Below are 14,299 nucleotides of genomic sequence, written 5' to 3'. Positions count from 1 at the left end.
ATTCCATGATAGCTGCCAGCCATCCAATACCTAATTCAAGGTGTCACTTTTCATCTATACCTAGGCTGAGTGATGGTGGGTTATTCGACCACAGGGGCATAAAAGCCAAGTAGTCTTGATGCTCGTATTAGTGCGTATTTCATCAAAAGTTCCTCTTTACAGGAGTACACCAAGGCAAACTGTGCCATAGCAAAAAAAAAAGTTTTGAAAAATACTGAAAAGACTCAGAACTTTATAGCACAAAAACAGGCCATTCAGCCCAACAGGACAATGCTGAGTTTTTTTGGTCTACACAAGCCTGCTCCCACTTATCCTCCTATTCCTTCTTTCCACACTTACTTATGCAGCTTCACCTTGAATGCATTTATTTGCCTCAAATAGTAGGGCGTCCCACATTCTCACCACTGAGTGAAATTGTTTCTCTTGAATTCCTGATTGGATTTATTTGTGACCATCTTACATTTATGGTCCTTAGACAATGCACCAGTGCTAACGAAACAAAAAAAAATGCCAAAATTCTCACTTAAAAAAACTGGAAAATATTAGTGTCAAGTATATTTAGTTAAGTCAATTGGTGGAAGAAACTGCAACTGTTTTGGAAACTGCTGCAGAGCTAAAGGATAATTTCCTCACAACCATTCAATTCGCTTGAGAGACTGACAGTTTTATTCTAATTAGTAAATTTGCCCTAGAAGGTGCAACACTTCTGTGCCCCAGGTCAATGTTGAAACAATTCGCTTGTGCATCAAGTATTAGTAAACATTAGACCACTTGATATCACAGTACTCAAATTTACACCGTAACAATAATTGAAACAATTTTACTCCACAAGAAAAATTGTTAGCATTATAAAATAAAACTACTAAATTCTAGGATCGTGTAGATTCAAATCATTTTACAAGCACAATGGAACAATAGTTTCTTTTTATAAATGAAAGATTATTTACCATGTCAAGATACCATGATAAGGGGAGCTTCACTATATCAAAAATAGAATTATTTTCAGGACAAGGGAAGATCATCTCTAAATGTTTCTCATTATAAAAATGACTTTCATCAAGGTATTGGCCCACTACAGAGAAGTTTAATGGACCATCGTATAATCACCAGTAAGCAGAGGTTGCAAACCATTAAGCAACTAAACTGGACTTCCATTTCATAAGGAATACCAATAATTCAAAAAATTGTTCCACCACAAGAGCCAGAGCAGTTTTTAAAATTAAAGCAATAGCTACATTAATTCCTTTGTAGAAGATCACTGGCTCCCAAAGAATATCAGCATTAAAGACTTGAGAGATTTCTTTTCATTGTATGAGTTAACTGAAAACTGAAGCACAAGGGTATTCCTTCACCCACAGTATAACAAAGTTTTTTTTGCCGATTTTATCTTTCAACAATCCCTGCACTCACTGGGGTTCTGGCAGTTCTCCAGTATCCCACCCAAGCTTCATACGTGAACCAAGACAGCAAGTGTAGTCAAGGTATATTTCCATGTGGGTGTCCAATTCCATCCTTGCCTTATATACATACAGCACACTTTTAGCAGAAGTCTCTGAAGAGCAATGTCAAGTGTGAACCTTAAGAGATTTTCCCCTCCCTAGTCCAAGGACTTGGAGATCAGCTATATTTTCCAACTCCTCCTGTACCATACAGCACAGACTAGAATTGAAACTTCAGACCTTCTGGTCTACACAACAATGCTAATGCTAACAGGTTAAAGAAAAGGAGCCACAGGAAGTTAGGGTGATGCAAAGGTTTTTTTTGGCTCTGACACAGATTGGAACAGAATCTTAAAAACGTAACAAGTATTTAACTGACAGCAAGCATGGGTTTAACACTGTTACAGACAGAGGAGAGATGTGGGATAATTTCCCCCCTTTTCCACCTCTCAACTGACCACAGCTAGATGTATTTTAGAGAAGTGTTCCAAGAACAGACACAGAACAGGGTCTCATAGGTTTAAAAGAATAAACGTTTATTTTTCACAACAGTATCCACGCAGTCACACAAGACAATACACACAAGAAAAGATGACAACAAAAAATGTAGCATGTACTTAGATGTCTGAAAGTGTCCTATCTGCTCTCGAAATGTTGTTGGAAACATTGCAGGCTTGAGGGTCCTCTCTGATTCACTGAACACAATAGAGTTGGAAGTTTCTAGCAATAAACTCAATAGCGGTTTACTCCATGAAATAGCAGGTTTCTAGTTTTTCTCCAGTCGAAGTTGTAGTCAAGCCCCTGTCGTGAAATTATAATCCAAAGATCAAAGAAAAGCCCCACTTCTCTGCCTGTGGTGAACATCCTGTGTTTAATTGACTGCCACTGCTCTTCAAGAAATGCCTACCTCCTTGAAGAAGTTCTGTTCCTCTCTGCGACAAGATTTCCGTATCTCTCTGTTGTCTTGCTCACCTTCTTTGCTTTCCATTTCCCTCCTAGTGTTTGACAAGGTGTTTACTAAAACCCGCTTTCACAGCCATATCTCCTTTCTCAGTGACTGTCTCCGTCTCCGACTTACCCCACGTGGATTTCAACTGAAATTCCACCCCTCATGTTTCGAACCCACCCAGGATTACAGGTATCTCCGGGACATAAAACGTTTCTCGGACTGCTGTTCCCGTCACATTCTGAAATCCACACTCAGTGCCATGCGCCGCCATATGAACACACTCGACCTCTCCCTCCAGCAGCACCGCCGTACCCTTTTTCAAAGCTGCGCTTGCCCCCAGTTTCATTTTATCCTTCGGCTCATCCGACGCCTCAACAAGAAACCTTTTGTCTTTCTCTCAAGTGCTAAGGAACGCAAGCTGCAACAACTCAACACCAACACCCATCTAGGACCCCCCACCCCTGCCTGTTCCTCCGTCCCCACCCTTTCTTCCAATCCCAACCCCAGCCGTGTATTCACTATACCCCCTGACCTTCCCCTCTCCGATGCTGAACGTTCAGTGCTCAGCAAAGGACTTAGTTTCACACCCTTACGCCCTCACCTCAATGAATTTCGGGCTCGGCATGATACTGAACTCTTGTTCCGCCGTCTTCGTCTCCGGGCTCACTTCTTTGGGCAGGAGTCCTCTCCCAGTTCAACGGATCCTTTTACCCATCTCCAATATTCTCCCTCCACCTGGACCCCTCCCTCTGGATTCTTACCTTCTCTCGATCTTTTCATTGAGAACTGTCGGCGCGACATTAGTCGTCTCAATTTCTCTGCTCCTCTCACCCATTCTAACCTGTCTCTCTCTGAAATTACTGCACTCCATTCTCTCAGGTCCAACCCTGACATTGTCATCAAACCCGCTGACAAGGGTGGTACTGTTGTTGTCTGGCGCACTGACCTCTACCTCGCGGAGGCTGAGCGTCAACTCGCAGACACTTCCTCCTACCTCTCCCTGGACCATGACCCCACCACTGAACATCAAGCCATTGTTTCCAGGACTGTCACTGACCTCCCTCCCACAGCTTCCAACCCGATAGTCGCCCAACCTCGGACGGCCCGCTTCTATCTCCTACCCAAAATCCACAAACAGAACTGCCCCGGTAGACCGATCGTCTCAGCTTGCTCCTGCCCCACAGAACTCATTTCTCGTTATCTTGACTCCCTTCTCTCTCCCCTTGTCCAGTCCCTTCCCACCTACATCCGTGATTCCTCTGACACCTTACGTCACATCAACAATTTCCAGTTCCCTGGCCCCAACTGCTTCCTCTTCACCATGGACGTCCAATCCCTCTACACCTCCATCCCCCACCAGGATGGTCTGAGGGCCCTTAGCTTCTTCCTCGAACAGAGGCCCGAACAATCCCCATCCACCACTACTCTCCTCCGTCTGGCTGAACTTGTTCTCACACTGAACAATTTCTCCTTCAACTCCTCTCACTTCCTCCAAATAAAAGGTGTGGCTATGGATACCCGCATGGGCCCCAGCTATGCCTGTCTCTTTATGGGGTATGTGGAACATTCCTTGTTGCAGTCCTACTCCGGCCCCCTTCCACAACTCTTTCTCCGGTACATCGATGATTACTCGGTGCCACTTCATGCTCTCATCAGGACTTGGAAAAATTTATTAATTTTGCTTCCAATCTCCACCCCTCCATCATTTTCACGTGGTCCATCTCTGACACTTCCCTTCCCTTCCTTGACCTCTCTGTCTCAATCTCTGGTGATAGACTGTCCACCAATATCCATTACAAACCCACCGACTCCCACAGCTATCTTGACTACAGCTCCTCACACCCTGCTTCCTGTAAGGACTCCATCCCATTCTCTCAGTTCCTTCGCCTCCATCGCATCTGTTCCAATGATGCTACATTCAAAAGCAGTTCCTCTGACATGCCCTCCTTCTTCCTTAACCGAGGTTTTCCACCCACCGTCGTTGACAGGGCCCTCAACCGTGTCCGGCCCATCTCCCGCGCATCCGCCCTCACGCCTTCTCCTCCCTCCCAGAAACATGATAGGGTCCCCCTTGTCCTCACTTATCACCCCACCAGCCTCCGCATTCAAAGGATCATCCTCCGCCATTTCCGCCAACTCCAGCATGATGCCACCACCAAACACATCTTCCCTTCACCCCCCTTATCGGCATTCCGTAGGGATCGCTCCCTCCGGGACACCCTGGTCCACTCCTCCATCACCCCCTACTCCTCAACCCCCTCCTATGGCACCACGCCATGCCCACGCAAAAAATGCAATACCTGCCCCTTCACTTCCTCTCTCCTCACCGTCCAAGGACCCAAACACTCCTTTCAAGTGAAGCAGCATTTCACTTGCATTTCCCCCAACTTAGTCTACTGCATCCGTTGCTCCCAATGTGGTCTCCTCTACATTGGAGAGACCAAACGTAAACTGGGCGACCGCTTTGCAGAACACCTGCGGTCTGTCCGCAAGAATGACCCAAACCTCCCTGTCGCTTGCCATTTCAACACTCCACCCTGCTCTCTTGCCCACGTCAGTCCTTGGCTTGCTGCATTGTTCCAGTGAAGCCCAACGCAAACTGGAGGAACAACACCTCATCTTCCGACTAGGGACTTTACAGCCTTCCGGACTGAATATTGAATTCAACAACTTTAGGTCGTAAGCTCCCTCCCCCATCCCCACCCCCTTTCTGTTTCCCCCTTCCCCTTTTTTTTCCCAATAAATTATAAAGATTTTCCTTTTCCCACCTATTTCCATTATATAAAAAAAAACCCACTAGAGCTATACCTTGAGTGCCCTACCATCCATTCTTAATTAGCACATTTGTTTAGATAATATCACCAACTTTAATTTTAACACCTATGTGTTCTATTGTACTATTGTCGTTGACATCTTTTGATGATCTGCTTCTATCACTGCTTGTTTGTCCCTACAATCACACCCCCCCACCCCCCCCCCCTCCACCTCTTTGTCTCTCTATCTCTCCGCCCCCCACACACACACCTTAAACCAGCTTATATTTCAACTCTTTCTTGGACTCGAACGCAAGTTCTGTCGAAGGGTCATGAGGACTCGAAACATCAACTCTTTTCTTCTCCGCCGATGCTGCCAGACCTGCTGAGTTTTTCCAGGTAATTCTGTTTTTGTTTTGGATTTCCAGCATCCGCAGTTTTTTTTGTTTTTATCCAGACAAGGTTCTTCCTTTTCTGGGCTGAGATCTCCTTCCCCTGGGGTCTCTGTATCCCAGATCGACTGCCCTGATCTGCCAAGATCTCAGTTAATAGGATGTTTCTTGCCATTTCTCTGTCACATGACCACAGTATCTGTGTTCCTACTGTCCACACAAATAGTTTGATGGGCTAAGCAATTGTCACATATTGAGGAATGTTTGATATCCCTATTAACATTCCAGTTATGAATAACCTCTGAATATCTTTATTTGCATTTCTATCTCCCATGAGGCCTCCAAGTCTACCAGTTATTGTTACTCTGAGCCTCTTTAACTGAAATGGAGAGGGGCAGTCATCAGCGCTTGAGAAGGTTGTTTGCATTTTAACTGACTTCCCAGAGGCATGTCTTGTGTTTGTCAGTCCCTGAGTCTGTACAGAAAACACAAAAAGGTCACCTGATGCCACCCCACACCCCCCAGACTCCATCTTGTGTCAGAGTAAATTGTCCTTTTATATTCTGCTTTTTAGAAGTAGTGTCCATCTTCTTCATAACTTTGTGGGTGTAACAACATGCAAGCACATTTTCATTTCAGCTGACCAATAGATGCAGCAAAGCTGGCATTATAACTCTGTTGCTGGCTCATATGGCAATAATACCACAGCGGCTACATGGAAGCTATGTCACTCTTAATAGAACAATAAAATAATTAACAAGAAAATAGCCCCTTAAAAGGCACACTGTAACAAAAGGACAAAATGTTAAAGGAAACTTATCAAAATTAAATCAAATTGCCATATGGGGGCTGACGATGCAATGGAAGGTGTGCCATGTGCTGTAACAATGATTATTTCTCAGAATTTATATCAGACGCCTTTTGATAGTGTTAAGACCATAAAAAACACAAATCATTGGTATACTTTACAAACAAGTACAACATTGCATCACTTCAATCTATATCAATTCTGCAGTTGTCACTCTAAATTCAAACTCTAGCCTACAAGCTAGATCATTCCACCCGCACTGGAATATAAAATGTAAAATCTTTAAAACAAAAGCACAAAGGGAAGGAAAACTAAGGTTAGCTTTTATATTTTTGAGTAACATGATGCATGCTTTGGTGCTCTTAATGTTTGATTGTCCTAAGAAAAACATTGCGTTGTCATGGTGACATTTAAAATTAAAATGTAAAAGCTGCAAGAAAAATACTGAATATGATTCAGGAGTGAATTCACAGAATGATTACAGCACAGAAGGAGCCCATCATGCCTGTGCTGGCTCTCTGAAGGAACTATTCACCTAGTGTCATTCCTCCATCTTCTCTGTTCAGCCCTACATGTTCATCCTTTTCAGATAATAATCCAATTCCCTCTTGAATGCCCCAATTGAAACTGCCTCCACCACACTCTCAGGCAGTGCACTCCAGATCCTATGTTTTCCTTCATTCGCCATTGCTTCTTTTGCCAATTACCTTAAATCTGTGCCCTCTTGATCTCGATTTTTCCAACAATGGGAAAAGTTTCTCACCACCTACTCTGTCCAAACCCCTCATGATTTTGAATACCTCTGTCAAATCTCCTCTCAATCTTCTCTTCTCCAAGGAAAAGAGTGTCAACTTCTCCAATCAATCTGCATAACTGAAGTTCCTCATCCCTGGAACCATTCTCGTGAACCTTTTCTGCAACCTTTCTTAATGCCTTCACACCCTTCCTAAAATCCTGTGCTTAGAACTGGACACTATACTCCATCTGAGGCTGGACTAGTGTTTTATACTTAGTACACATAACTACCTTACTTTTGTACTCATGCCCCCATTGATAAAGTCCAGGATACGGTATTCTTTATTAAGTACTCTCTCAACCTCTCCTGCCACCTTCAGTGATTTATGCACATACACACCCAAGTCCCTCTGCTCCCGCACCCCCTTTAGAATTATACCCGTTATTTTACATTGTCCCTCCATGGTCTTCCTACCAAGTTGAATCACTTCACACTGGTCTGCATTAAATTTCATCTGCCATATGTCCACCCATTCCACCAACCTATCCTTCTTACAGTTCACAATACTCTCAAGTTTCATATCGTCCACAAATTTTGAAATTGTGGCCTGTACACCAAGGTCTAGGTCATTAATATATATCAGGAAGAGCAGAGATCCAAACGCTGATCCCTGGAGAATTCTTTTATAAACTTCCTTCAGTCTGGAAAACATCCATTAACTACTACTCTGTTTCCTGTCACTCAGCCAACTTTGTATCCATGTTGCTACTAACCCTTTTATTCCACAAACACTTTGCTCACAAGTCTGTTGTGTGACACTTTATCAAATGCCTTTTAGATCAACAGCATTACCCTCATAAACCCTGTTATCTCAAAATAGAACTCAAGCAAGTTAGATAAACACGATTTACCCATAAGAAACCAGTGCTGGCTTCCTTTAATTAATTTGCATTTGCCCAAATGTTTAATATCTTTATCCTGAATTATCATTTATTAAACCACCGAGGTTAAGCTGACTGCCCTATATTTGCAGGGCTTATTTTACATCCTTTTTTGAACACTTGTGTAACATCTGCAATACTGTCTCCTGGTACCACCCCTTTGTCTAATTCAATTTTCACTTCCCTCAGTATCCTTGGATGCATCACATCCTGTCCAAATGCCTTATCAACTAAGTACAGACAGCCTAAACAATACCCCCTCATCAACTTTAAACCCTTCACATGTCTGAACTACCACCTCCTTCACCGTGATCTGAGCTGTATCTTCTCCCTTGTTAAAGACATGTGCAAAGTAATCATTTAGTACCTCAGCTGTGGCCCCTGCCTCCATGCATAATTTGACTTTTTGGTCCATAATCGATGCCACCCTTTTACTATCTATATGCCTATAAGAGATTTTGGATTCCTTTTTATGTAAGCTGCCAGTCTCCTCTTATATTCTCTTTTTTCTTCCGTTACTTGCTATTTCAATTCCCTTCTGAGCCTTCTATATTCAGTCTGGTTCTCAATTAACCTCAGCCACTTTTCTCACCCAGGGAGCTCTGGGTTTGTTTGCCCTACCTTTCCCCTTCATGGGAATATACCTTGACTGTGCTCGCTCTCTCCTTTGTAGGCAGCCCATTGTCACAGTTTTATCAGTTACAGTTTTGTCCTTAAAGTCAGATCCATTCTTACCCCACTAAAGTTGGCTTCCCCCAGTTAATTATTCTTACTCTGGATTGTTACTTGTCCTTTCCCATAGACAACCTAAATCTTTTGATACAATGATCATTGTCCCCAAAATGCTCCTCTGCTGATTATATCCATTTGACCCACCTCATTCCCAAGGATCAGGTCTAGCAATGCCTACTTTCATGTCGGACTGGAAACATACTGCTGCAGAAAATTCTGAACACACTAAAAATTCTTGTCTCTCTCTGCCCTTTACACTACACCATCCCAGTCCATATAAATATAATAATTTGGTAGTACGGAACTTGAGTATTGCTGAAAAAAGAGATACGTCAAAGCTTTTTGTCCTGAACTCATCAGGATACTTCACAAGAATATGAATATAAGGGGAAAACAACCTAAGTGTGAAGAGTGTACTGATCGGTAGAGGCGTTGACATGGAAAATGCACCAGTAATAGTGACTGACAGTTAACTGCCAAGCATTGTTTGAAATTTAAACTAGGCAATGCCTTGACCAATGAGTCAGCAAATGGCTGTCACTTATTTTGTGTAGTAAGTGCCAGCCACAATATTTATATGGCGAGTCCAGTTCAGCTGCTGGTCAATGGTAACCCCTAAGGTGAAGATAGTGGGGTATTCAGTGATGGGAATACCATTGAATGTCACGGGGCAATGGTTAGATTCTCTCTTGTTGAAGATGGTCTTTGCCTGGCACTTGTGTGGTGCGAAAATTACTTGCCACTTGTCAGCCCAAGCCTGGACATTGTCCAGGTCTTGCTGCATTTGAACATGGACTACTTCAGTATCTGAGTCATCGAGAATGGTGAACATTGCATAATTATCTGGCGACATCCCCACTTCCAACCTTATGATGGAAGGAAGGTAATTGATGAAGCAGCCAAAGATGATTGAGCCAAGGACACTACCCTGAGGAACTCCTGCAGTGAGGTCCTGGAACTGAGATGATTGACCTCCAACAACCACTTTCCTTTGTGCTAGGTATGACTCCAACCAGCGGAGAGTTTTCCCCTTGATACCCATTGACTCCAATTTTGCTAGGGCTCCTTGATGCCACACTCAGTCAAATGCTGCCTTGATGTCAAGGTCAGTCACTCGCACCTCACCTTTGGAGTTCATCTCTTTTGTCCATGTTTGAACCAAGGCTGTAATGAGGTCAGGAACTGAGTGGCCCTGTCGGAACCCAAACTGGGCTTCATTGAATAGGGTATTGCTAAGCAAGTGCTATTTGATAGCACTGCTGATGGCCCCATTCCATTACTTTACTGAAGATCGATAGTAGACTGATGGGGTGGTAATTACCCGGGTTAGATTTGTCCTACTTTTTGTGTACAGGACATACCTGGGCAATTCGCCACATTGCTGGGTCAATACTAGTGTTGCAACTGTACTGGCTAGGGGCATAGCAAGTTCTGGAGCACAAGTCTTCTTTACTATTGCCGGAATATTGTCAGGGCTCCAGCAAGACCACAGAGGTTACTTTTATGGCTTCAGAGTTAGGATTTCGCACTGAAATACAAACCAGGAAGAGAAATAGTACTGGCAGATACCCTCAATTGTCACCACAGGAGAAACACAAGACGGAAGATCCAGGTATAAAGATCCATCACCCAGTGATTGTAGCACCCACAGAAACAGAGTCAAATTAGAGATGAGACCAGCAAACATGAGGAGTTACAAATGCTTTCTCTGCAAGTGATGAAGAGTTGGCCTGATAAGATACAGCAAACACAGCCAGCAATACTGCAGTACTGGCCTGTAAGAGACAACATCTCCCTTGAAGCCAGATCCAGAATAATTATAACCAAATCAACGCAGGAAGAATTTTTCCAAAAGATACACGAAGGCCACATGGGAATGGGGAAGTGTAAGCTCAGAGCTAGATCAGCTGTGTACTTGATAGACATATACAAAAACATTGAAAATATGGTGTCTACATGCAACATATGCCAGAAATACAGAAACACATAGCAGGAAGAGATGATAGCTACTGAAGTACCAACCAGACCATGGCATACAGCGGGAGCCTATTTATTCACACACAATCAAGTTTCCTCTTATCTCTGAGTGATGAAAGACTTGAGAGCCAGAACATTCATCTCAGCAGTATGAGTTTTGTTTGCTGAGCAAGGAATTCCTTAAAGATTAATATGTGACAATGACACTCAGTTCACATCCAGGGAAGCTAAGGAATTCACTGAAGAGTTTGGGTTCAACATCATTACCTCAGCACAATATTACCCTCGAGGATACGGGTTTCCAGAAAGACACATCCAGATGGTCAAAAGAACCCTTGCAAAATGCTGAGAGACAAAGGCAGCCCCAAGCCTTGCCTTGCTGTCACTCCAATCCACACCTCTCAAGACTTACATGACTACATGAAACCACCTGCAGAGTTGCTGGATGGAAGAAAATATACTCTGCCAAGCAAAACACATCCCCCCAAGTGACCAGGAGGAAGTGAGACAACAACTCAGAAAAGAGGTCAGCACTTCTACAAATATGCTAAAACCCAATCTGAACTGTTGAAAGTGTACATATACAGGATCCAATTATGAAAACCTGGAGCCCAGCAAAAGTGGTTGCTGATGCCAAGACACCAAGGTCATACATGATCGAGACCCAAACCAGTAAGTGAATGAGGAGAAATGGAGTCCATATTTGACCTGCACCACAGCTGGAAAAACAGAAGACCAGTAACAACACCGGTAAAATCAATATCCAGGAAGACAACATTATCACTAAAAAATGACACAACATTAGCAACAGCGAGCACAACTCCTACAACACGACAACACAAATAACATCGCCTGTGCAATAGGCCAACTGACCACTAAGAACAATGAATGCCAAATCTACAAGATGGAGGCACAACATCTTACCACAATTAATATTTTAGGAAAGAATACATGCTATAAAATATCCAGAGAAGGAATTCAGTTTATTTCCAAAAGTAGATCTTTAGTTTGTAAAAGTTAACGACTGGAACAGTTACATTGATAGGGGCATTATGTTTTAAAGAAAGAGGGATGCTATACTATCTGTAAACAGCTAGGAACTAGGGTGTAAGTGCAAGTGTTCCAAGGAGCCATTTTTCACAGCTGCACTTCCGAATGATGTGTACTAACCAGTCCGATCTGGTTTTCCTTTTGAAATCAGACAGCATGGCAAAATTAAACATAAAAAGTGTTCCTGATCTTTACAAACTTAAAGTGTGCTTATTAACAACATCTGGGAACCAAAAGACAACAAGAACACATAGCACCTGTATGTCAAAAAGGACAATTACAAGACCTAAAATTAATTTTCAAATATTGCAGTTTGATAGTCCTTGGACTTTTTTGAAAAACACACTAGGTAACACATTAACGGCCCTCGCACACTCGCGCACGGTAGCAACGGTTCTACCGTCTGGAAGTGCTTCAGTTGATATGGAAACGAGATGCAAAGCAGCTACTTCACAAGAAATTACCCCTCACTTAGAGATATTGGAAAGCAGCAGATGATCTTTCACCATCTGACAATCAGTTTAAGTCACATTTTTTTTTAAAAAAAGAGTTTGTACTTTTAAACAGATTCCAAGGAGGTGAAGGAGATAGGGATCAGGACTGTTTTAAACAAATCCTCAGACCTGAGAAAAGCGGCTTGTCGAGGGGGAAGGGGGTGGACACGGAGACCGAGGCCCTTTCTCACCGGCTCCACTCACAAATTCAACCCCCCCGCCCCGCCTCATCAGAAAGCAACGGCCCGGGCCCAGGCCGCCGCAGCCTGGAGCTGCCTCAGCACCATCACTCAAACCGGACCAACAACGCAGCGGCTCCAACAGCGGCAGAGACTAAAGCCCGCGGCCGGAGGCGGGCCTGTTCACCCCTCTCTCACCTGCTCCACGCCGAGGAACCGGTAAAAGTTCTCCTGCACTTCCTCCACCAGGTCGAAAAGCTCCATCTCGGCCGTGTCCCAGCCCAGGGAGTGGGGTACACACATTAACAGCAGAACCCAGAGCGCCGGCAAGAAGGGAGACGGCATTTCTCAGCCTACCCGACTCCCTGGCACCGGCCTGGGGACGTGGCTCACTCACCCACTTCTTAAAGGGGCCACACACACATCTAACCAAACTCAACTCCAAGAGTTTGAAAAAAAACTTGCATTTAAATAGCGCCTTTCACGGCCATAGGACGTCCCAAAGCGCTTTACACCAGAATTAAGTACTTTTGGCTGTTGTAATGGGGAAAACGCAGGGCGAAATTGCACACAAACAGCAAAGTGAGAGATAATGACCAGATAACCTGTTTATCTTTGTGAATCTTCAAAATAGTGCCTCAGCTTAATATCATGCCTGAAAGATGCAACTTTTGACAGTGCAGCACTCGCTCAGTAAGCAATCCCACATCCAATGGATCAGAGCAAAGCTCTGCAGCCATGAATGGTGGTGACAATTAAACCACAAACCAGAGGAGGAAGCTGCACAAATACCCCCTTCCTCAATGATGGGGGAGCATAGCACATCAGTGCAAAGGACAAGGCTGAAGCATTTGCGAACACCTTCAGCCAGAAATGCTGAGTGGATAATCCATCTTGGCCCCCTCCTGAGGCCCCAGACAGATATCAAAATACCGAGAAACCGCTGAAGGCACTGGATACCACAAAGGCTTTGGGCTCTGACAACATCCTAGCAGTAATACTTGTGCTGCAGAACTCATTGCAGCCCCAGCCAAGCTGTTCCAGTACAGCTACAACTTTGATATCTACCCAGCAATGTGGAAAATTGTCCAGGTATGTCCTGTCCACAAAAAACAGAATAAATATACTCCAGCCATCAGCCTACTCACTTTAAATCTATGTCCTCTGCTTTTAAACCTTTTCACCAATGGGAATAGTTTTCCCCTATCCACTCTGTCCAGACCCCTCATGATTTTGAACACCTCCATCAAATCTCCTCTCAACTTTTTCAACCCCATCTGCTCCAATCTATCCTCTTAACTGAAGCCCCTCATCCCTGGAACCATTCTCGTAAAACTTTTTTGCTCCAGTCCCATGCCTTTGCATCCTTCCTAAAATTTGGTGTCCAGAATTTGACACAATGGGCAGAAACTAATGCCATCCCACATGGCGAGTTTGGTGGTAGGGAGCATTTAATCAGACAGGAGGGCCGGCGGAGGAGTCTGCCGCCTTCCTGCCTCTGCTCCAATTAAGCCTGTGGTAGGAAGAGATTTGGCAATTAAGGGCCTCATTCCACTGCCACTGGTATTCACCCAGTGGTAAGCGTGCGACTTGCCATGCAGGAAGCCTGAAAGGTGAACCCTGATCAGGTTGCTTACGGGCTTCTGGGAGTATGCCTCGTTCAAAAGCACTCAGTGCCAGATCGAGAGACTCAGCATCGGAGGGTGGGGTTGCTGAGAACCAACCCGCTGCTCTTGCTGCTGATCCCCCCCTCCAGCTCCCACAACCCTTTCCTCACCACCACCCCTCCATCATCATTCACCTGTACTGGGTCCATTTGTGATCCTGGACCTCGGGTGGATGTAGTGCT

The 14,299-nt window shown here is 44.2% G+C and overlaps 1 protein-coding gene across 1 annotated transcript in view; it reads right to left on the bottom strand.

The window, feature by feature from the left end:
• Window positions 1-12,875, bottom strand: part of dnajc1 (DnaJ (Hsp40) homolog, subfamily C, member 1) — a 329,426-nt gene extending 316,551 nt beyond the window's left edge. Inside the window, exon 1 of the mRNA XM_041183360.1 lies at window positions 12,649-12,875. Coding sequence (XP_041039294.1) covers window positions 12,649-12,795 — 147 coding nt within the window. The 5' untranslated portion in view covers window positions 12,796-12,875. The remainder of the gene's footprint in view (window positions 1-12,648) is intronic.
• Window positions 12,876-14,299: the final 1,424 nt, after the last annotated feature.

Source organism: Carcharodon carcharias, chromosome 3, assembly GCF_017639515.1.
Source record: "Carcharodon carcharias isolate sCarCar2 chromosome 3, sCarCar2.pri, whole genome shotgun sequence".
NCBI classification, from domain to species: Eukaryota; Metazoa; Chordata; class Chondrichthyes; order Lamniformes; family Lamnidae; genus Carcharodon; species Carcharodon carcharias.
The sequence above is the reverse complement of the archived record's forward strand: the minus strand, read 5'-3'. Positions and strand labels throughout refer to the sequence as shown.